Consider the following 24,920-nt stretch of genomic DNA (forward strand, 5'->3'; position numbering starts at 1 on the left):
CAGCTAACAAGCCTAGACCGCGCAGACAGTGCGTTTTCGATTGGAAGCATAAATACAACCTCCGACATGACACCGTCGGAGCCGTGCGGTTCCCCAGGCGCAACACCTAGCCTGGCGGGAAGATCTTCCCTTTGTGGCGGTCGAGCATAATCACCTAGCTCCCGCTACAAAAGTATTTATATGTATAGATATTATAAATGGGCACGCCACACTTTGTATATTTTTTGGAAATTCTTATTGGTATAAGTAGACTTATCTAACGACGTAGATTACAAATCTGCAATTTTAAAAATTTTTGTTTGTCTGAAACGTATTAGGTATGCAAAATCTACTAGATCGATAAACTTGAATGTATGTAGCACAGATATAAAAACATTAGCAAGAGCCAATTTACTTGAAATTTGATTGTATATAACGTTCTTGGAGTATTTAATACAAAAAGATGCTGGTTGGAACAAAATTAAGAAGATTCTATTATGTCAGAAGACATCACTAAGTAGGTATAAGGCGTGGTCCACATGAAAGTTTGATAACATTAATACGATTTTATTAAAAGTTCTAAGATGTTATTGTCAAGCTGCACATGTATAGGTATTGATAATTGTTTTATTTTAGTACATTTTAATTGAATTATTAATATAATAATAATGCTGCTGACTCTGTTCAAATATTTCCTTTGAGGCCAATTTGTGTGCGACTTATTCATTTTACTTATTTAGCCAATAATTTATTAGTCATAATAAATTACGTATTTTTAACATAGGTTACTTTTCACTGCTGCTTTTTGTTATTATAACCAAAACCTTATCCGGTTTGACGGCGCTGTCACTTATTTGTCATTCGTTTTTAGAACAAATTTGTGGAACATCATAGGAAATTTTTGTGAACATTTTGGCTTTTGAACAAAAGCGAAAATTCTAATTGGTCGTTTTGTGGATATATGAAATAATACATGAAACAACATGAATCGGTAGCAAATTTTTTTATGAAATGAGACCATACGCTGTCCTTTGTCAAATCTGTGTACCGGACGGCGTACTGACTGTTTACCGTTGTCTGGTAAGTTGAAAGTTAAATACTCATGTTCAGGTTGGGTGGCCTGGCATCTTGGGAATATATACTTCCACATCTATCACATTAGTATGAATGAGAAGGTCTGTCTGTCCGACATGATTTCAGGTCTGAGCTGTTGGGCAAACTTTATTCATACTCAAATTCGACGATAGTATAGGAAACATCAGTAATACAATTTTTAACCCCCGACGACAGAAGGAGGGGAGTTGTTTATAATATTAATAGATCATACAAACACGTTAAATTTATAACTTTTAAATACGTGTATCTGTTGTACGTATCGTAGCAGACAAACGGCTGAACCGATTTTGATCGAAAGAAAATTAAATTATTTTTAGTCAATGATAGCATGCCACTTCAGAGTCGAGGGTTGAATTGTAAATCATCTCTTTAACCCCTTATTTATTATCTACGAAAGCAATCTGATTATTGTGTAGTTGTTTACAAAAGACCACCTTTGAAGGAAAGCTTCGTAAGGAAACCTATCTAGTCACCTGATTCATGTTCATGTTCATTCATTTGTCAATTAAGTGTACAATAGTGGTCAAAATTCCATTTTTCACACACTTGATTCTAGTATAAATAATGTATAATACAATCACAAAACACTCTAAAAATAGGTATTTTTATATTACCAACAAAGTCGTTAGTTACATAGAGTAAGCTAATATCAATTTTTTTTTCAGATTCGTCATGTCTTTTGTGATGTCATAATAACAAATTGTCAAAACTTGTCGATGTTGACCGTTTGACATAATGAAGCCTAATAAAGGTTTTTCCGGAAAAAGTATCTCCTGCACATCTTGTGTTACAAGTGAGTTAGGAATCCCATCATTGAGACATTCAATCAAGGACAAAGATGTCCCATCATCACGCGAAAGAAAACTTATCAGAAAATTGATTAAAACAAAGGCGGTATATGATGATATACGCAACCAGTTACTATGTAGTACTGAAGAAAAACATATATCAACAGATCTAAAACCAAGGCTGCCGAATAAATTTTTCGAAGATGAAAGAAGCAGCGCAATGCTTGAAATTATAAATTTAAAAGCTGCTGGTCCTAAACAAACTGGATATTGCAGTTGCTGCAGCTGTAGATCTAAATTAAGATTTCCAAGTAGAAGACATATGGCTAAAACCACTGACTATATCGCTAGAAGTAGCAGATATTTGACTTCGCAGTCTAGTGTGATATACAAACAGAGACCACAAGATGTTCGACGATATAGATCTCACAAAATTACATCCAAACATACTCATTCTGACCCTTGCACATGTATGTTTAAATTACTTCTCTCGAAACGTAATACTTTAAATGAGTTACCTTGTACATCTGTAGAAAATCTCACGAACAAATCTGGTCCCATATGTCTTACTGAAATTCAAAATAAGGAAAATAAGTTAAAAAAGTCGTTACCGAAAATGGTTAGTACTAAGTTTAGTTTATTCTTCAACTTAGGAAGGAGAACCAGGAAATCAGAGAGCCAAGCTAAAAACCATGTAAAAGAAACTTTGAATTCCATAAAAAGAAATATTGTTAACTCTGATAATAAATTAAAACTTACTAGAGATATCAGAGGAGAACAATCTAATTTAATACTACAACCACAATGGGCATCATATCAAAGAACAGAATCTATACTTAATTTTGATGAATACGTTAGTAGAAAGAGAAAAAAAAATCGCTTTACAAAATTTAAACAAGAAGTTGGAACGAAAAAGAAATTAGAACGCGCTAATAAAAATAAACCTGAATGTGATATCAATTTCACTGTTTCAAACGAACATTCGCAAAAAAATATATTTATAAGTGCTGAAAGAGAAAAACACGAAAAAGGAATTAAATGTCGAGAACAAGTACAAACAGTGACAAGTCCAGAGAGTACAAAAAGTCTACGTTTCAATATGGGTTCAAAAATCAGAGAACCTAAGCTCCGGGCTAAAACATTGCAAATGCTTTTATATAAATATCCTACTTATTTAATGGGTAAACTTAGGAATTCAACTATCCTATTCAGCTCACCGGAATCTAAATCGTCAAAACGGGTAATGTCTACCACTATCCCATCTCATCTCGGTAACATAATAAATAAAAAAATAAGAAATAGAATAAATAACAGTAGATTACGACATAGTCGCACCTGTATAATAAATAATGCAATATCTGCTTCAAGTGGCACGTCACAAAACATATCAACAATGAGTAATCCATTATCTACAAACATAAACACAGGTAAATCTGAACCTAATCTAAACAGTGAGTTGCAAAATAAAACTTTCTTTCGTTATAAACTTAAAAAACACTGTAGAATGATATATTCACATTTAGATAAAAAACTAGAACAAGACAAAATTTATTCCCGAAATTATTACAATCAAAGATCGCATACTATTTCAAGAAAAACAAAGTACATTTCAATGAAAAATAGTCTTCGACGATGTTTCTGTACGTTAAAGTTGGTACAATCTCAAAAATGCCATCATATCAAAAATAAAAGTAAAGTTATATGCCATACATCTAGTATGACAAAAGGATTATCGAATATTTCCACGGGAAAAACGAATATAGCCAGTATTTTACCAGATGTACATAAGCCTAGTTTTTATAACTCTTATGAAAAAACCTATAAGTGCTCTAACATTACCAATAAACAAAATAAATCTTTTGCCAAAAGGGAAAGACCAGCGGTCGAATATCTTAAAACAAAATCACAATCCAGTTTTGCATCAAAATTTGGGAATAAAAAAAGGATTTTAAGTATGTTTGCGTATAAAACCGAAGTACAAACAAAATATGGCAACAACAGTAGACCAAAATATCCTCCAGGTAGACAGTCAGTTAACATTTCGTCATCATTCGTTTTTGGTATAGAATTTACAAAAGCAAGAAAACTAAACGCCGACAAGAATATCAAAAGACAAAAAAATCAGGATGACACTTATGAAACTGAACCTATTGAAAGTCGACAAATTAAGAAAGAAACTCCTGAAATAAAATTAGCGGAATCAAGAAAAACAAATATTTTTATCGGCAATGTTAAAAGTCATCAAAATAAGAAAGACGTTCCTGACATAGAATTTACGGAAACAAAAAAATCTAGTCAAATAAAATCAAATAAAAGCCAACAGAGCAAGATAAAAAGCCCTGAAATAAAATTTTCAAAATCAAGAAAATCAAATATGTTCAACATTCATATTAGAAGTCAACAAAATAAGAAGGAAAATCCTGAAATAGAATCTGTCAGTCCAAATAAGAAGAAAGAAAATGCAGAATTTTCGAAATCCAGAAAAAGTAATACTTTTGACAGAAGTCAGCAAATTAATAAAGAAAATATTGAAATGGATTTAATGCGTCAACACAGTAAAAAAGAAACTCCCGAAAAAGAATTTACGAGTCAGCATATTAAAAAAGAAACCCCAGATATAAAGATTTCAAAATCAAGAAAACCAAATATTATTGACAGAAGTCAACAAATTAATAAAGAAAATCCTGAAATAGAATTAATGAGTCAACACAATAAGAAAGAAACTACTGATATAGAATTTAATAAAGTAAGAAAGTCAAATGTGGGCAACATTAAAGGTCAACAAAGTAAAAAAGAAACTCCTAAAACAGATTCAACATCAACAAAATTGAAATCAATTTTTATGAAGCATAAAGACACATTTTCGAAACAAATCAGCATAAGTACTAATACAGAAATATGTTCGGGTCCATTAAAATGCGTCAAATGTACAAAACTTTCAAACTCAGCAAAAGTCGAAATAGCGACACAGACTTCTACAGAAAATAAAACGATGTTACGCAATACCACACAATCTCTATTTAGTTCACAGGAATGTAAACCATATGGTGAGTGTACCACAAAATGTGATCCTTCTAAATGTTTAGAAACCATGTCAAGCCGAAACCGAAAATTCAAAAAAGAAATACGGTCTAAAACTGATCAAAATAATAAAAAATCATTTTTCAGCATTACGGGATCATTGAGAAAATCTGAAAACTCAATTTCATCAAACAAATTAATGACAAAAGTTGACAAAGGGACACGGACTAATAAAAGTAAAAAAGCAATATTTAATGATCCATCTGAATGTGATATTTGTGATTGTATACCAGAGCAAGGTATTATTCAAAATAATAAAAAATCATTTTTTAGCAATACAGGTTCATTGAAAAAATCTGACAAATCCTTTTCTGAAAAAACTAAAACTGAAAACAAAACAATGACAAAAATGGACAAAGCGACACGAGCTAATAAAAGTAAAAAAACAATATTTAATGATCAGTCTGAATGTGATATTTGTGATTGTATGTCAGAGCAAGACATTGTTCAAAATAACAAAAAATCATTTTTTAGCAATACAGGATCATTGAAAAAATCTGAAAAATTAATTTCTGAAAAAACTAAAAATGAAAATAAAACAGTGGCAAAAGTTGATAAAGCCACACGGACTAATAAAAGTAAAAAAACAAAACTACCTAATCCAGTTGTATGTCAATGTCCACTAGAGCAAGGTGATTCGTCGCAATATAATAAAAGTATGACAAGCCGAAGCCAAAAATATTCTAAAAAAGGAATTCAGACTCCAAGAAAAAAATCAAAAGCTATAACAGAATCCATTCAAATCCAACCTGATGTAAGTCAACAATCAAAGAAAAAAAATGAATCTATTCAAGCTCAACTTAAAGAAAGTCAACAAATAAAGACAAAAAAAGAATCTATTCAACTTAATGAAAGTCAACAATCAGAGTTTATAAAAGAATCCAATCTATTTAAACCTAGTGAAAGTCAACAATCAAGGAGAAAAAAGGAGTTCAATCAATTTCAACCTAATAAAAGTCAACAATCAAGGAAAAACAAAGATTCCATTCAATTCCAACCGAATGAAAATCTAAAATCATACAAAAATAAAGAAAGAAAGAAAGAATTGTATGCTCCAGAAAGTCAACAACCAAGGAAATCTTATGTAGGAATAGGTTCATCTTTCAATTTTGAAATAAAATTTACAAAAACTAGAATGTCGAATGATGATTACGATGTTGATGACTATATTTCGAAATCAATAGAAAGTCATCAATCTAAAAATCAATCCAAACTTCTAAAATTGAAAAAATCTATTAAAAAAGCTACATTATGTTCGTGTAAGCCAGAAAAGTCATCAAATAATTACACAGTCAATCGCCTAATTTTAGATAAAAAATATCCATTTGATGAAAGAAAAAGAATCTATAATTTAACAAATAGTTCTTCTATCGGATCAGTATATAAGTTTCAATTTAAGGAAATGCAATCTTACTTTAATAAAAGTGTGTCTATTTGTAGAGTGTGCTCAATACAGGAACGTAGGCGATTCATTGGAAAAGAAGAATCAGATACTAAAGAATTGCACGCACGTGATATAAATAATACAATTGGTTTTCCAGAACATAAAAATAATGATTTCTCAAAAGGTAACTCTTTTTCAACAGTATTCAGCAGATCTGATGTAACTGGTACCAGAACTATGTTAAAAAGGTGTTTCTGTGCAATGAATGTTCAAATCCGAGATTATCACAATTATCCTTGTACTCTAGAATCATATGATCGTAAACCAGGATACTTGTGTGTTCCTGCAGAGTATGGTCCATGTGAATGTCAAAAGTTGACAAAAAGAAGACTTACGAAATTTTCTGAAAATAAATGCAAGTCCAAAAACATATTACACAATACTCCTATAGTACTACATATGAAAGAAACTATTCAATGTTGCCAACCAAACAAATGTAATAGACGAGCTGTAAACATAGGTTCGGAATTCAAATTTGATATAGAATTTTCCAAGGGAAAATTGACATCCAAACAACGTCGACATGATTCGAGGCCTTCACAAAAATATCATAAACCTGTAGAAACTAAATCCCCAAGGTTAAAAACTGAAGGTACCTTTTACGATACTGATAAATCTGATCAACAGTTACAATCTACAATCAGAAATTATGACAGGGAATCAAATACAAATAAAATATTGAAAAGATGCTTTTGCACTCTAGCGTTACAAAAACAAGAAATAAAACCTAAATATGAAGATAAATCTAATTTCGCTGTTTCACCAAAGATGAAAACAATATCCCAAAACACAAAGCCCTGCAAATCTAAATGTCAAGCGAGTTTAATACTAAGTCCTTATGAATGTGAGCCTGGTGTTTGTGTCCCAGGCAAGTGTAATCCACTGGAGTGTTTAGAAAGAATACAAATGCGATATAAAGATACTAGAAGCTTTTCAAAGAATGAAATTCGGTCCCAATCACATAATAAATCTATGAAATCCAATTCAAAATATTATAATGAAATGCCTGCAAAACGAATAACAACGACGCAGAGAGATAAAAGAGACTCGCAACGCGCAAGCCACAACATGCCATATGAATCAAAACCAAAAACGCTATCGTACCGTCAACACCACGATCAATTGTCTAATAAAAGCGTTGGAGGTGTAAACACTGATTTTAAACATAGATATGCTCAACACAACGTAGACCGGGATGACATAAATATTCAAACAAATGAAGCCCACCAAATAAAATCAACAGTTACGACCCAACTTAAGCGCTGTTTTTGTACAGAGAAAATACTATTTATGATGAATAATGTAATGAAATATAAATCAAATCCTACTTCAGAAATATTGCCTGATAACGCTCGGTCACAACCTTATCAAAATAAACAAAAATTGTCGGAAATCATTCAAACAGATGTAATAAAGAAAAAGAAGATAACGCCAACTCAATATGTTGAATTACAATCAGAACATTATGAAAATCCACCAGGAAATGGCACAACATTATCGAAACCTATTCAAACGGATAAAATAACGACAAAGAAATCGGGAATAGTTGAAACGGATACAAAAATGCAGAAAAGGACAAGACGTTCTATTTTCTTCCCACAATCAGAGCAGTTTAAATGTCCACCTGAACTTTGTAATCCTGTTCGAGATTTAGATTCACCTGAATCAACATGTAAACTATTATGTGAATTAAATAATCCTTATAATAATTTGAAAATAAATAGTCAGAAAAATCAAGAAACTGATAGCAAGTTTGTTGGAATCGATGAAGAAATATATACTAATGTAATAAAAAATCAGACCAAAGGGAACAATTATCAGTATCAAATAGAAAATCCACGACTGCGATATGATCCTACTAGAAAAAATTGTGAAGGAATGTGCGCCAAGTCTACAAATTTTAATAAACAGTCCAGAGTGAAGAATAATTACTATCAAACAGAAAATCCAGAACATCACTTTGTTCCTACAAGAAAAAATGATATAGGAATCTTCCCAAGAGGGAATAATAATCAGGATAATATAGAAAATCCTTGTTGTGTTCGTACAAAAAAGACTGCAAAATATCCTCAAAGGCAAGCTGTACGTATAGGATCTACATTTAGTTTTCATATTGAATTTTATAAAGATAGGTCACCAAATTATGCAGAAATTGAAGTTGCTGCTAAGGCATTAAAAAAGAGGTCCAAAAAAACTTCAAATAGAGTACAAACTCGTGAAAAAGGTTTAAAACCTATCAAAACAAAAAATTTTGACCAGAATATTCAGTCATCTCAAACAATAACTGAACAAAGAGCAGTAGGACCCGAAAGATGTTTCTGTACTATTAAGCTGCAAACAAAAAGGGTTCGTTGTCCTAATGAACCTCCTGCAATCGATAAAGGGATTATGGCTAAACGAAAACATTTGGAACCGTATGAATGTGAACCAGGCGTTTGTATACCTGGAGAATGTGATCCGGAAGAATGTCTCTTGCATATACTAAAAAGATATAGAAAAGAAATTAGCACATCAACAAAACCCTGTTGTATGAAACCATGTAATACTGAAGTTTCAGTTCCAAACATATCTAAACCAGTACAAACAGCTCGTGTGAAACCACCAAAACCACCAAAACCACAGAAACCACCGAAAATAAAGAAAATTAAACCTCCAAAACCACCGAAGAAACGACGTCCACCTAAAAAACAAGCTGTTCGAATAGGGTCCAGTTATAGTTTCAATGTAGAATTTTATAAACATAAATCAAATCCTGAAATTCCACGAGAGGTTAAACCAGTTATACCCACGAAATGTACGTATGATGAATGCACTATAACGCAAAAAAATAACCGTAAAGATAAAATGATTGACCAAGAAATCAACAAAAAGCAAAGATCAACACAAGATTTTAAATCAGTTTGTAATAATGATTGTCAGTCTTCCCCCCCAAAAATGCAGTGTTCAATGACAGAAACAAATTTTTTGAAAAGATGTTTCTGTACATTAAAACTACAAAAACCTTGTAAACCTAAATATTGCCTACCAGTAATGCGAGAGCAACAAGTTTTTAGAGCAATACTACGCCATCTTACGCCATTCAAATATGAGTCCGAATTTTGTAAATCGGATAAATATCTTTCAAATAAATTGAATGAGGAATTGAAAGCAGTGAAGAAAATGGAACGGAAGTCCTCAAATATTCTAGCAAAGTCTAGTAATTTAACTGAAATATTCAATCATTCTAAATCAATTAGGCAAGCTGAACCCTCTCTTATTTTCTCTCGCCACGATTTATTTAAAAAAGTTGTCATTCCGCAGGAACTTCCAGAGACTGTTAGTAAAGATAACCAACAGACCAAATTACGCAACAAGTCCACTACTAAAACTCAAGATGAAAATCTTGTAATTAAAAGTTTATCTAAAAGTACAGGATTGGAAAAGAATGTTCTGTCGAAAAAGAGCAAATTGAGTAATTATTCCAAACAATCGAAACTTTTTGTGAAATTCTTGAGATCTTGTTTCTGTACTCCAAAATTCCAAAAACAAAGTAATATTCAAGATACTTCACAAAGTGGCGTTTCTATTGAACGTCTAAATTTTGAGAACGAACTTCATTGTTTACCAAATTCTGGTTCAAATATAGAAGGAAAAAGATCTCAAGATCATATCTCCAATAATACCCTAAAATCAAAAGATTACGCAAATGTAATTTTCAAAAACCAACCAAGCCATATTTTTCTGTATGACAATTCTAATATAAATCAAATGGAGAAAGCGTATTACGTTCCTAATGCCGCGCAAAAAATAAGGTATAGTGTTTGTCCATTTAATAATAAGAGGTATAAAAGTAGCAACAATGTTAATCAAAATATAGGTGGAGTACACAAAAGTAACAGAATAAGTCCATTACTGAAAAGATGCTATGGTACATTAACATTTAAAAATATACCAAATAAAAACAAGGGTCCAGAATTTCGAACGAACTTATTGGAAAAATATGATAAAAATGAAACAATAAACGAGCAGCGTAATCTTAAATCTCCTAAATCGAGGACATCGCCAAAACTATCTTTATCCTCTACAAGCTACTTTTTCAATCTAGAAGCAGATAAATTTGAAACCAAATTTTATGTTAAAAATAAAAGTTCTCCGTATTTCTTTTTTAAAAGAGTAAAAAAAGGTAAATTGAGCAGAAATATACGACAAAGTTGGTCACAGTTTATTAATTCTAGAATATCAGATTCCGGTTTCCAAAGTATGACATATGATTGGAACAATGTACAAGTAAATTTTCTAAAAAAACTTTATGCTCACAAGCAATTACAACAGAAGGCTGGTGATATGGTTGTATTACCAAACATTAAAAATAAGGACGCTAGATCTAAATATATTTTGTATTTATCATCAAGTACACAATCAGAGAGAATAAGAGTAGAAGTGGCGAATACTTTGAAACGATGTGTCAGTACTTTGAATCTTCATAAAAAGCAATTGGACCCAAACAACGAGAAAAGTACTGTTAACAATTTTAATGATGACAGCATTAATCGGCATGATAAAAATAGAATAGATGGCGTCGACATGAAAATAATTTATCAATCTAAAAATAATACCCGTAGAAATGCAGTTAAACCAAAATCTTTTATAAATAGTAGTAATAATAAAATAATTAATTGCTCTAAAAATAAAAATGTTATAAGGCTTACTGCTAAACGTAGTGAATATGCTTTTAAACTACCAAGATGTGAAGAAAATAAAACAAACAAACTATCTTTGTCAAAGTTATCTAGTACTGATTTATTTATAGATCATTGCAAGCGAGTTTCATTAAAACATATAAATGGTTTGAATGATTCCCTAGTGTTAAATAGTTGTAACAAATTTGAAGGAAAGTCGGTAAAAATTAATTCTGTAGTGTCAGCGCCGATGTGCCTCAACCAAGGTATAAACAAACAAAACTTGAATTTAGAAATGATATATAACATAAACTGTAAGACACCTGATACTGAAGACAAACTTAAAAATAAAACAAAACCGTGGAAGAATAAAAATCCAAAATTCTGTAAATTTGAATCGTTTTATAAATGTATAGATTATGTATATATGCCTAAAATCCCACCAACACAGAGGGATTTATTTGATATATGTAATAAAATGAATCAGATATTTGATTTTCCCAATGACTTTAATGTAGACTCATCACAGATAATGAAACAAATTACTAAAAAGAAAAAAAATATTATTGAAACGAGAATAACCAATAGAGATTTTCAATTGATAAAATTTGTAATTACAAAACATAACAAAAACTTAGGTAATGTTAAAAGAATCGCGCCCAAATGTAATAACAATAAAATTCGCCGTCACTCCAGGATATATTCTTCTCGAACAAACACTATTGTAATCAGAAATTCGTATGATAAAATAAAATATATTTTATCATGGAGTCGTCTATCAGACGAAGGCATACAGGAATCATTCATTACGAAATCTTTTAAGAAAAATAGTTGTACTCCATGTTATAGAAAACAATACAACATAGAACCCGGTGCGAGTTGTGAAAACTCGAAACTAGTGAGCAATAAATGGATTGGTATGTATTATTACAAATTACCTTATCTTTATCAGAAATTTTATAGATTTCTACTAATCAATAAATCTAATATTACACTTATTAACTGTCTTACGTCAAAGTGCCATATTTACGAAAATGATAATCAAGTTGTTAAAGAAATACACAGAGACAAAATACGAAACGGTACAAATTTTACAGATTTTTACCTACTATGTTTGAATACATCAAAGAAATATATGATAACTTGCAAGAATATATTTACCAAAGATGACATTGAAAATATTGAAAAGAGTATACAATCATCGAAAAATTTAATAAATATAAGTGAACTTAAATATTCAAATATTTACAATTGTTATTACAAAAAGCTCCAACTTTCGCCAAATATTAATGTGACTCGGACAAACAAAATTACACATGAAAATTCTAAATGTATAATAAAAGATGCTGACAAAATGACATTGTTGGAGGACGCTCATAGGAATCAGTCGACAGTTCCTATACCGAAAGTTACTGAAAAAGATACCCAACATGATTGTTTTAAGTCAGTTTGTAAGTCTCGAAGTGGCTTATGTACTTGCAAAACACCTTGGCTTTCCAGTGATTCATATATGATTTCTAAATACTCATATGGTGACTCGCCAGTACGACCAAAAAAGTTATCATTAAATGTCAAAATTACTACTAACATAAAGGGATATGAAAGTGAAAAGTGTCGAAAATGTAAAATCTCCTCAAATCCTATTGAAAATATAATCATAATCATCAATCAATCATCGATATGTATAAAAATCTCCCGTAGCTGAATTACAGATAAACAGCCGAAACTCTGGCCGTAGAAACCTGAAGTTTTTTACTTTATAATGAGCAGAAAGTGTCAAGAGGAAAAAAGATAAATTATAATAATTACATACTATAAAAGACCAAAAATAAAAATAAGCTAAACGTAAAAAATTAGGGCAATTAGCGCCTGCTTGCATGTTTTTTGCAGGATGAGCCAGTTACTCTGCACATGCAATAGAAATGACGTATAAAAAAATTAAAATAAGTCCGAGAAAATCACAATGATCGATTCGCACTCGAGTTCATATTTATTCATCTTGTGTGTATTCATTTATTAGCCAGTTTTATACCGGAAAACGGTTTAAAATGTATCCGTAAACATGCAAACAGGACTTCAAGAAATCCATTCTGTAATAAGCAAATGAGAAAAAAAAATACGAACATCATTAAAAAGAAAGTTTAAACATAAACATATATTGAAAAAAGTTACAACAAAGATGATAGATACATAAACTATGAATCAAATTTTATATTATACACCAACTTGACCCCTTTGTAAAAAATTACTAAAATCAAAAATAATTAAGTTTTCAGTGCAGTTTATGAAATTTCTAAGAAAAGGAGACCATGGATCTCTGACATGTGTGCATTGTTCTACTAATTGTGAAATGTTTTAAAATGTTTGTTGGGTTGAGACAATTTACCTCTTGTTTCTTTGAATTTGTGTTGTGTGTCCTTGTAATTTGGCTATTGATAGGCATGGGTTTTGTGCGTTGCGCTTTGTACACTCATTAATGTTTATGTAATATATTTAATATTGTGATAAATTGTGTTTTATTGCAATTGGCATTCATATACATAACAAGTAATGGCAGGTAATTTAAGTAAATTTTTAGGTAACAAGTTGTGTATATAATCGTCTTGTAAAATAAAAAAACTTTTTTTTCCAAATTTTATGGTGCAAAGCATTCGTCCAAGCACGAGGATTGATCGTTGGTCGATCTTTCGAACGAATTCTCGCGTAGAGGCACTCTGCGGTGACTAATAGGGATAAACATCTTGAAAGGTAACAAAAGCATTCCCGAAGACTACTTCACCATGCGGTCTGAAGTTTTATCCCTAAAATTTTGAAATTTGAGCTTCTGATTAAGAATCTCATTGAACGAATAAAGGTTCTACAGGCATCGAAGCTATGAATGCAATTTGGAACACGCTCAGATTAGGGAGAGAGCGAAACAGGGACTCAAAGCGATAACCATTTGGTAAGTCACTGCTGTCGCTCCTCACATACGTCACACAACGACTTCAGACCGTGGATTTAGTAAGTACTTCGGAGTACCTACTAATTCCATGGTAAGAAGATATATCAATAGTATTTGCCAATTTGTGTACTTAGGTATGAGAAAGGTTCCTGTAAACATAAAAAAAAGTTTAACACAAAACATACACAAAACTTGCGTTTCTGAAATATGTTTCTGAATGTACTTAGATTCTAGCAAATAATTGTTGCGTCAGATCTGTGATCCTATATCATCCGCTATTTCATCAATACCTACCCTACCCCTCGACCGGCACTGAGCGTGGAAAAATAGGTACATTATTTATGCAAACAAAATCTGTACTAAAACAATATTTATGTAGACAATTTTCTTCGTCATCCATCTCTAAAATTTGAATATCCTCATATTATTCCATTCAAGCGATACTCTATTAATAAGTCATATCAAATAACCCGTTGCGTAGTTTTTGAGATCCAAGCTTAGATAGGGACAGACAACAAAAAATAATAAAATACTGGTTGCTAAATAAAAAAAAACGAATTATGCCTGCTGTTTGATGACTCTTGTCATTTATTTTTGAATGATGTTGGTAAGATAGATTTGTAGCGAAATTTTACATTTGTGAAATTTTAGTGATGTCGTCTTATTAGGCGAGATCTCTTGAACAGCATACAGATGAAAATATGCGTAGATCAGTATGTTTTCTAAGACTCACAGAAGATCCAACGCTGTCCTATGTGAGCTTGGCAACTTATGAGTACCTGTCGTGTTTCGTCTGGTAAGTTTCAAAAAATCTATATCGAACTGGGTATTATCACAATACTCGAACTCTGCTGTTCACGGCTCCTCTCGGAGGTATATTGAAAATGTACATAGTAGGTATTCCACCAATGTTCGTATTCCGATTCATCATATTCGACTACTATTTATTTGGCCACCTAATCCGCTTCGCGCTCGATACTTGAACAGCGGCTCTCAAATTTTATTTAAAACTATTAATATTAAAATGAAGTTTATATTAGTTGAGTTTCCTCCGAAATAGAGCGTTGGAGCTTAGGGTCCCCTTGAAAAATCCTGTATTTACCGACACTACATTGTTTTGTTATTTCCAGATGCCTAACGTCATGTGGGAAGTCAGGTAAATTGACTTTCACGATTTGTAAATGTTTGTTCGTGTTTGTATACATTTTATACGTTTTTTCTATTTAATGATAAATCAAGTGGATATAGATGGTCAATAAGACAAGACACAATGAAGCCTGAACGAGATATCTCTAGACTATCATCATGTAGATATACAAGCGATTCACAGAGCGAGACATCGAAATGTATTTTTAAAAGAGCTGCGAACCTCTACAGATGCTATTATAAATATATCCCAATGAATAAGAGACATCACACTGACAAACTTCTGAAGACAAAGTCGGATTATGATTATGAGCGAAAAGATTTAATTTCTGGTAAGTTTTAAGTATACTTTAATGATAACGAAATAGTACTAACACTAATATTATACATGCGAAAGTTTGTAAGGTGTATGTAAGAGGGAGGCCCTGGGGCGCAACTAGTGTAACTAAAAATAAAAATGGTCAAATAAAGTGACATGATTATAGTGTTGCATTATGTGAATATGTATCATAAATACATTTTATATAGACAAGTTTGTAGCCTGAACTTTCAAAATCTCTATAAGAACAGTGTCCTATGCAGTCGTCAATCAGAACGGATGGGAGTAGCACACGTTCCCTATGGTAATGAGATACAAATACTTCATCATGTAAGATCCAGCTGACACAAGATCCAGTACACCGCTCTAGATCCTTCCCAAGCTGGTCGTCCTCCGTTGTGACGTCGCAGCGCAATGCCGCTCCGTTGTACTCCTTTGTTTCATATAGGTTTTACATACCTAGACGTGCGTCGCCATACGTCGAATCTTTATTGTCGACGCACGTTTAAACTAACGTTTGTTTTCAGAAATCGTCTGTATTTTGGACAAAGATGACTTCACAGAAAACTTAGTAAACGCACCTATGCATAACAATAGGCATCTCAATATGACGAAAACTGTAAAATATAAACCGAAGAAGAATGCTACGAAAAACCAACATGGAACCTATAATTCTGGAAATTTCAGAAGAAATCAGCTCCTAAGCAATAAGAACAATGCATTTTATTTTGCAGAAAAATTAAAAGTTATCGATCATGATTTAAAAAAAAACTTGTATCCTGTGAAAAGTCGATGTTCAAAACAATATGAAATTGAGAAACGAATTTCTATCGATAAACGTAATTCAAAAATTGAGAAATTTCTTAATAAGTATAGAGAAAGAAAACGCTTCAAAAACAAATGCATAAAAAAAGAGCAGGCAATGTCCATTTCAAGTGGTATATCTCAATCAGTTTCTACATTACGGGAACCTATATCTATGTATATCAGAGCTGAACAGTCTGCACCAAATATGAGCAAATTACAAATGCAAAGTAGACTTAAGAATGAAATCGATGAAATGAAAAAAATTAACGTGAACAGAAAATTAAATATTCACGCGGTTACTGAATTAAAGCAAAAAAATAAAACTTGTGTTAAATTGGTTAACAAATCAAAAAACCGTCGATTTTTAGGCAATTTAATGTTAACTCTTTCTCAAGAGGAAATTAAGGACAAAACAGAAAAAAATAACACATATAACCAAAATATTTCCACAAAAAATATTTCTGTAACAAATATGAGTAATAAAACAAAATTTATTCTTTTTCCATATAAAAACACTCCATTCGTAAGAATATCCCACACAGGCAACCCTAATGATAGTAGTAATAACAGAATTGTTTATAGAGAAGATTCAAAAGTGAAGAGGAATAATATCAATAAGGAAACATTCACAGGACAAAACCTTAACATGACGAAACGTAGTTATCTTATCAAATGTCACTACACAAAAATGTATAAACAACACAAACATCGACCAAGTAAGAATTTAGTGACTACTGAAAGCCGAATAAATAATAAGTTGAATAATTTTAAAAAACATAGCGTATGTGACGATTTGGAAAGGGGTAAAAAACCAAGGCAAGATTTTTCTAAACCCTCATCCACCATTATAGATAATGTTAATCATTCAGATAAGGGACGTTATCCGGTAAAAATCAAAATTGTAACACGACCCTTTGTTGCCAGACATAGAGAAATTCGAAAACGTAATGGTTGTAAAGTCTTATATAAAAAAAATGTAAAGTCACATAACATAGGTTCATCTATAAGTTTGGGGGTTCCATTTTCTAATACTAATAACAAATTTAAAGTCTTCGCGGCGCCATCCTGTCATTTAAATTTTTTTGATAATGTTTTGAAAACAAAAAAGTCGAATTATAAACCTCCTGGAAATAATCATACGATTTTAAACAAAGGACGTGATGACATTAACGTTAGGTTTTCAAAAGAATATTTCATAAAAAGTAGCAGATCTGACATTACAGGCGCAAGGCGTTTATTGAATAGGTATTTCTGTACAATGAATGTGAGAATCAAAGGTAATCTGGAACCGTATGAGTGTGAACCCGGATATTGCATACCAGGAGAGTGTGATCCATACATATGTCAGAAACGGATACAAAATAGACTGATGGGAAATATTTCAAAGGTGTCTCAAGCGACAATGTCCCGATCTATACCATTAACTCCCATTACCAGTAACTCTCCCCAAATGAGAAATAAAATGATACCTTCAACAAAAACACGTATTGACCATCCACAACCTCAGGGAGGTATTAAGTATAAGTCTTTACCAAATAAGCGTCGCAGTCAAGCCGTGAGGGTAGGTTCCACATTTAGCTTTGACATTGAGTTCTCTAAAAAACGTGGTCAAGATGACAAATTTGCTAAAGACAAAGGACAACCTAAATACCAAGACTTTCACAAAAATAAAATGCATACTAAAAATGACCAAATGTATCAAAATAAAATACATCCTAAATATGAGGACGTTTATGATAAAATAAATTATAAAAGCGATAAATTTTCTGAAAGCCCTTTACGTTATAGAGACAATCGTAGCTTGAAATATGACTATTCTAAAAATAAACAATATTTTAAAGACCAGAGGGTGCACCAGGGAGAAAATACACATACAATTTCCAAACAAAGTAAATTACAACAAGCGCGTTCACGTTATAAAACCAGTTCCATGCCTGCCAAAACTAGTACACCCCAGCAGTCTACCGTAAAGACTTCCGGAAAGAAATCAAGTACAAGTTCTTCTGTGGATGATTGTGTTTGTCTCCGAACGCTAAAAAAAATAGAAGCAAAAGAAAATCGTCAGAAAAAGAAAAAAAAGAAAAAGAAAAATATTAAGGATGCATCAAACACACCCTCCACTCAAACAACCACAAAAAGATCAAATATTGTTGCCAATAAAGGCAATCAATCTACCAAGCCAAAAACTGATGCAATAAAAACAAATAATCAAGGAATGACATCTACTTTCAGCATGACTACAAACCCAAAACCAGGGACAAAAATAAGTCAGATGAAATCTACACTCTCTAGTCACATTAGACGTTGTTTTTGTACTTCAAAGATTCTTGTACCAAATGGAAAACCCCAGACTGCATCTACTCATAATAGACCTTTAAGATCTAAAGGTATATTGGACTTTAATGCATGTGAACCTTTTGTATGTACTCCGAACAGATGTAATCCTTACGTATGTCTTGAAATAAAAAGAAATCGTAACAAAAGGATAGACACAGAGTATCCAAAAAAAATATCTATGTCTAACATAACTAGTAACAAAAGACCATTTGGCAAAGAAGAATATATTCCGGCACAAATATCGGATCCTGCAAAGTATGATAATTTTGAAACAAACAAACAAACTAAGATGCCACACGATACGACGCCGAAAGAACCTATTCGTCCTAATTCTTCAAATTCATTAGGTAGAAGACAAGCTGTGAGAATTGGTTCAACGTTTAGTTTTCACATTGAATTTTATAAAGATAGATTTCCAAAAACGTCGGAAATTGCAGCTGCTGCAAAAGCAGTAAAGCGAAAATCCCAAAAAATTGGTGGTAAAGAAAATACAAAACATAAAGGATTAAATACAAATAATAAAATGTTAGATCAGCTATCACAAGTCTCAAAAACGAATACAGATAAAAGCATCAGTACTATGATGCCCAAAAAATGTTTTTGTACATTAAAAATTAAAAATCCTTATATGTGTGAACATGGTGTTTGTACACCTGGTGAATGTAATCCTCACGAATGTCTATTACGTTTACAAAAACGATATATGAAAGATTCCAGTGTATTTGCAAATTTCCCTGAACGACCCAGCGTAGTATCAAATACAAGTTCTGTCTCTCAGAAAATACAAACACATCGACTAGAAAAATCAAGTAGATCAAAAAGTGCAGTTATGCAAACACAGCGTTCAGCAAAATCTAAACAATCAAAAACTGCAGTAAAGAAATCGAAACGTCCCAAACGTCCAAAACGAAATCGAGGCATGCCTTTAAAAAATGCTGTACGATTTGGCTCATCTTACAAGTTCGATATCGAATTTTATAAAGACACGCAAGATACATTTAATGAGGAAAACTTTGATGGAAGGAAATGCAGAGAAGCAAAAGAATGTATCTCACAAGATAAGACATGCAGGAAGAAGTGCAGAGATATATGTAATGAAAAAGAATTTTCTTCACAAGATTCTGTACCAGTTCAGGACAGATATTCACAGCCTTCAGCTCCGAATAATTTTCACAATAGACATTCTCAATCTTCATTTCCGAAAATGCATTCATCAATGACCGAAACAAATATACTTAAGAGGTGCTTCTGTACATTAAAATTAAATTCTTACAAAAATAACCCACAACAAATGAGTTCCAGACCAAATGTTTATTTTTCCACCGTGCATAATAATTTATTTGCATTCGAAACCAATATTCAAAATAAAAACAATGTAACTATTAAAAATATTAGTAAACAAATTCATCAACAAAATACAAGGCAACGTGAATCATATTCTAAAAACATAAATTTCAATTACAACGTATCAGATAATCAATTAACTTTCGAAAATGGATTTAAGAAGATCGCATCAAATAATTTTTTAACAAAAAGAGGAATTATACATAAGAAATGTTTTGATAATAAATATCAATTACAACGAAGTGAATTATATCAAAATGATTGTAGCGTAAAACGTAATGATTTTGGAACAATATCATTGCTTAATACATGCTTTTATGCTATGGCATTACAAAAAATACAAAAAACTATACCCAAATCACAAAGAATATCAAAAAAATCACACGATCGGAAGCTCAATAATAATTTAGATAAATTAAAATATCCTCATGACTGCACCACACCAAAAATAGAAAAAATACAAATTCATTCCAAGAATAATATATTATCAAACGCAAGTAAACAAATTATTAGACTAGAAAAAAAAGGAGTAAATTGTTTGAAGCGTTGTTTCTGTACTTTAAATTTTCAAAACATCACTCTGAACCAAAGTACACAGAAAACCATTACCACTAACAGAAAAGAACTAAAATGTACTGAAGGACTGCCCTGCAATTCTTCTGAGGTTGCTCAAAAAAGAAGCGGATTTGACAATCCATTGAATGTACCAGATAGCATTCAAAATAAGTTACAAAAGTACAATGCCGACCCAAAAATTACAGAGATATTCATACATCGAAAAATTTGCAAAAATGGCTCCAAAGTACACAACAATGTGAAAATCTCAGGTGAGAATGTTAATTTAGGAAATCATTTTATGGAACTTAAGTCCCTAAATTCACGTAATAGCTCAAATAGTGCAGATGACAAATTTAAAAAACGTACATTAAAATCATCAGGCATCCAGTCTCTTTTGTGTCGTTGCAAAAATATGTTTTGTAAACATTCTAAGGATTCGAAATGTAATGCCGATTCGTTTAAATATCCTCAGTCAGATATTCAATTAAAAAAGCACGTATTACATTCGCCTTTACTAAAAAAAAGAAAACTAAAGATCACCAATCAGAAAAATAAAGAAATATCTAAAAACGATTTCATGGACGTAAACAAAAATAATAGTAATCTTATGAACCCGCAAAACTCACATATAGGTATATTTGAGAGCAATATCACTTGCTTGTACTGTCAGGTTCAGAATGATAGAGATAAAAAAACAAATATTTACCAAGATCTTAGCAACAACAAACAAGTTAAATTTCCATTTAGATCTCCAACCCAAGATAGTGTTCAAGAAGTGCGAGAAGTAAATGAAAGACACCAAAATTTTAATACTAGTGCCCAATTAGGTGAAAATAATTTTTCGGGTGACAATGAAAACTCAACAAACACCTGTTATTGCGAACCGATTTACAAATCTAAGACCTGTGATAGAAACAAGCAACAAGAAGTTCAAACTTCAAATTATCTTAAGAGATACTCCTCTCAAACAACGAATTTTATTAATAAATGCATGCACGTATGCAACACCTTCAGGAATGACCTATTGAGAAGTGCTAACAATGTGATCGTTCCAAACACCGTCGAAAATTTTGATGTTACTAATAATAAACTAAAAGACACATATGCAGAATTTTGTACACACAAAAGGGAAGCAACAAACCAAGCATGTAATATGTATACTGGTATATGTCAGTGCCATTTATCTTGTGCAAAATCAATATGTGAACATGATTTTAAAAGAAAATGTGATGCTATTCATAATCTAAAGCATTTATTTGGCAATGATGCTTTTGTGATGAATTCAGAAGATTGTAACGGAGTAATTTTAGATCCTCAAACAAAGCAACCGTCTGATAAAAAAGATCTGTCAATTAGTATAAATAGAAAGAAAATACCCAAAGAATCAATATATACAGAATCTGGTACATGCGAGAAATATCATAAAGCCAGGCACGAAAAAAAAGGGACTCAGCAAATTGATGCCAAAGACATCACTAAATTAAATGGATTCATGAAATTGCTTGATACAAGTACTGATGGTAATTTAAAATTTAAAAAGAAAGGTTTGAAACAAATCAAATGCATAAAATATGATATTACAAAATCAGCAAAACAAAACAACAGATTTTCTTATACTAGTGATGACCTCAACAACCTACTAGTTAATGTCTATAATGACACTCAAATCAAAGATAATGAAAAAATACAAAGGAAACATTTTCAGAATGGTCTAGAATCTAGTAATAAATATTATGCTCATAAAAATGGCGGTAATGCGCATTGTAGCTGCAGAAATCAATATGAGTATTATGGATGTGGGGTTCAACAAAAAGAAAAACGAGAACAAATTTATAAAAAAGCGAAAAATATAACGCACTACGGTATAAAGTCAAAATGCAGATACCGTAGCAGTTTATGTACTACTTGTAAAATTGCTAGATCTTCTCTTCAACTATCAGAGTTTTCGGAGTACTCGTGTGGTGACTCACCTTTTCAACAAGATGATGTATCTATTACTGAACAACAAATATATACATTAAATGCCAATAAATTAAATACTTATAATGTTTGTCCAAATTGTATATATTTACAAATGACAAACAATATTAAATTTAATCGTTCTCATAAAAAACCTAATTACTTATGTTCTTGCAAATCTAGTGGTGATCGGCCTATGCAACAAGCAAGCGGAATAACTTTAAATTGTTGTCTGTTTTCCACACCGGAAGCGGGTCAATTAGACGATCCAGATATTGTTTTAGCCACTAATGTAGAACCCAATCAAATTGTAGAAGGTAAATGTAAAAGAAGAAAAAAAAATCATACTATACAACAAGCAACTAAACATAATGATAGCTCTTGGAAATATTATTGCCCTCATCAAAAATATCCTAAAAATTTGCTGATTAATCAAGATACTAATTTATTAATGATGAAAAATAAAGATATTCTTCCCATTACTGAAGGTCTTATAGTTAATACAAATAATATTACATTGCAACATAAAAAACATAAATTCGACTCAAATATAGAAGTCCCAATCAGTAAAAAGCCAGAAACACCATTGAAATGTAATAAAATATTCAGAAAACCTACATTAAAACAAAGTTCCACACGTATACGAAATGAAACAAAAACTGACGCAATCTTAGCAGATAATACCCATTTACTCATAGATTCAAATATTGAGAAAAAAAATCTGACTGATGACAAAACTTCCATAAAAAGTTCGAAAACAAAATGTTTCTGTGAAGTCTTAAACGGTAATACATTAAAAGAAATTACTATCAAGACGAATGCACAAAAACCCGATAAAAGATGTATTTACGGAGTTCCAATTAGTGTAGGTGATATAATTAAACCTAACTTCTGTAAATCTTCTGATAGTAAAAAATGTGCCTGTGATTTAAAAAAAGAGGGTCTATTAGAACCTAATACAAAAGATAAATCAAAGCATCGATTCGATATAATAGAACAATCAATATTTCAAAGTAAAACAAAACGTCCAAGTTCAAAGCTTAATGTAGTATCTGCAAATATGCCAGTCACTAAATACAAAACTGAAAAAAAAACAAAGTCAAAACGTGAACTGGAGTTGAAACCTAAATCCGAATCTAAAAATATAAACAGAAAAAATAACATAAAACTTGAATCCAAGCTAAGATCAGAATCCAAAGCACCTGTTCAATCTGAATCTCGGATCAAACCTACAATTGTGTCGGGTATTGAGTCTAAAATTAAAGGAATTTCAAAAAAGTCGAAGTTTGAGTCTGATTTTGAATCTGAATCTAAAATAACTAATAGGAAGATAAAAATAAATGAGACTAATATAGAATCTAATTCGAAATTGAAATTAAAAAAAGCTATTGCATCTGATGAATCTTTGACTACAACATCGAAAGTTAAAAAGTTCGATAATCATTCCTTTTGTCAGTGCTGTTCAAAAAATGTGAATGGTTTAAATTATGTATCTGGAAACAAAATAGTAGAGAACAAAAAGGACCACCAAAAGAAGGTGAATAATAAAAAAGTGTCGAATAAGAAAAATAAACCAAGAAAAGATATAAAATTTGTTGTTAACCAAAAAAAGAGTCCTGCGATTAAACGAAGGGAACAAAGTGCATTTCAACGGTTCCGAAAGCAACTTTGTAAACGCAAAAGTGGACCTTTGATTGCTAAAACTGACTTGATCAAGACGATAGATGAGGCTTCTGCTTCTGTAGTGTAAGGGGTGAACAGAACAATGGAATCACACAAAGATCGCAGTGGCTTTAGACCTGTGAAAATAGTTAAATCTCGAACAAAACAGCCAATAGAATTTGTGTGCAATTTATTCATGGGTTCTCTCAGAAAGAGACCATGGCTTTCTGCCTATTACATGTGTCCATGGTTCTCCTCCCTCATTGCGTTAGTTTCTTGAATATTGGGAGACAATTTTCCGTTGTATTCTTGTTTATGTTAAGAGTTTGGAGTTCTCTTATTCTGGTATTGAGATGTGTAAGGCTTTTTTTGTATTGTGCTTTCTGTACCGGTTAATAAGTAATACAACGAAATTATATTTTTAAGTAATACATTTTATTTCATGACTAACTGAATTTTCATTAACTAGTGACCTGATGTAAAGCATTATCAAGCAAATGTTGGCTTCCGCAGTGTAGGCCCTAATTGATGAAGAATTTCAGTTTCCTCTAGATCGACCTCCTAATTAGGATTGACAGGCGTCCAGAGAAAGCCGGACATAGGCATTTCGTGTCCGGCGAAAATAAACGGTTGTTTCGGCTTTTGTTAGGCTTTTTTCACTGTTAAGCTTTTTACAAGTATCGTTAATTTACAATAGATCAAGAAAAATGCATAGTTATCAACAACTAAATAAGATAAACATAACATTTATTTTCTTAAATATATAATTCGAGTTAAA

The 24,920-nt window shown here is 31.7% G+C and overlaps 2 protein-coding genes across 4 annotated transcripts; both read left to right on the forward strand.

The window, feature by feature from the left end:
* The first annotated feature begins 856 nt into the window (after nt 1-856).
* LOC128682976 (uncharacterized) lies at nt 857-13,569 on the forward strand. 2 transcript variants are annotated; one of them, XM_053768071.1, is made up of 3 exons: nt 857-1,059; nt 1,761-2,502; nt 9,709-13,569. In XM_053768071.1, the coding sequence occupies exons 2-3, from the start codon at nt 1,831-1,833 to the stop codon at nt 12,769-12,771; spliced, it is 3,735 nt and encodes a 1,244-aa protein (XP_053624046.1). In that variant the 5' UTR covers nt 857-1,059; nt 1,761-1,830; the 3' UTR covers nt 12,772-13,569. The 2 variants fall into 2 exon arrangements, with proteins under 2 accessions (XP_053624046.1, XP_053624045.1); XM_053768070.1 differs by having other exon boundaries at nt 1,761-13,569.
* A 1,034-nt stretch (nt 13,570-14,603) lies between these two features.
* On the forward strand, nt 14,604-24,592 carry LOC128682977 (uncharacterized). Of its 2 annotated transcripts, none has more exons than XM_053768072.1 (4): nt 14,604-14,806; nt 15,141-15,166; nt 15,250-15,488; nt 16,003-24,592. In XM_053768072.1, exons 2-4 carry the CDS (start codon nt 15,141-15,143, stop codon nt 24,228-24,230), a joined length of 8,493 nt encoding a protein of 2,830 aa, XP_053624047.1. In that variant the 5' UTR covers nt 14,604-14,806; the 3' UTR covers nt 24,231-24,592. The 2 variants fall into 2 exon arrangements, with proteins under 2 accessions (XP_053624047.1, XP_053624048.1); XM_053768073.1 differs by having other exon boundaries at nt 15,259-15,488.
* The last annotated feature ends 328 nt before the right edge of the window (nt 24,593-24,920 follow it).

The sequence above is a fragment of the Plodia interpunctella genome, chromosome Z, assembly GCF_027563975.2.
Source record: "Plodia interpunctella isolate USDA-ARS_2022_Savannah chromosome Z, ilPloInte3.2, whole genome shotgun sequence".
NCBI classification, from domain to species: Eukaryota; Metazoa; Arthropoda; class Insecta; order Lepidoptera; family Pyralidae; genus Plodia; species Plodia interpunctella.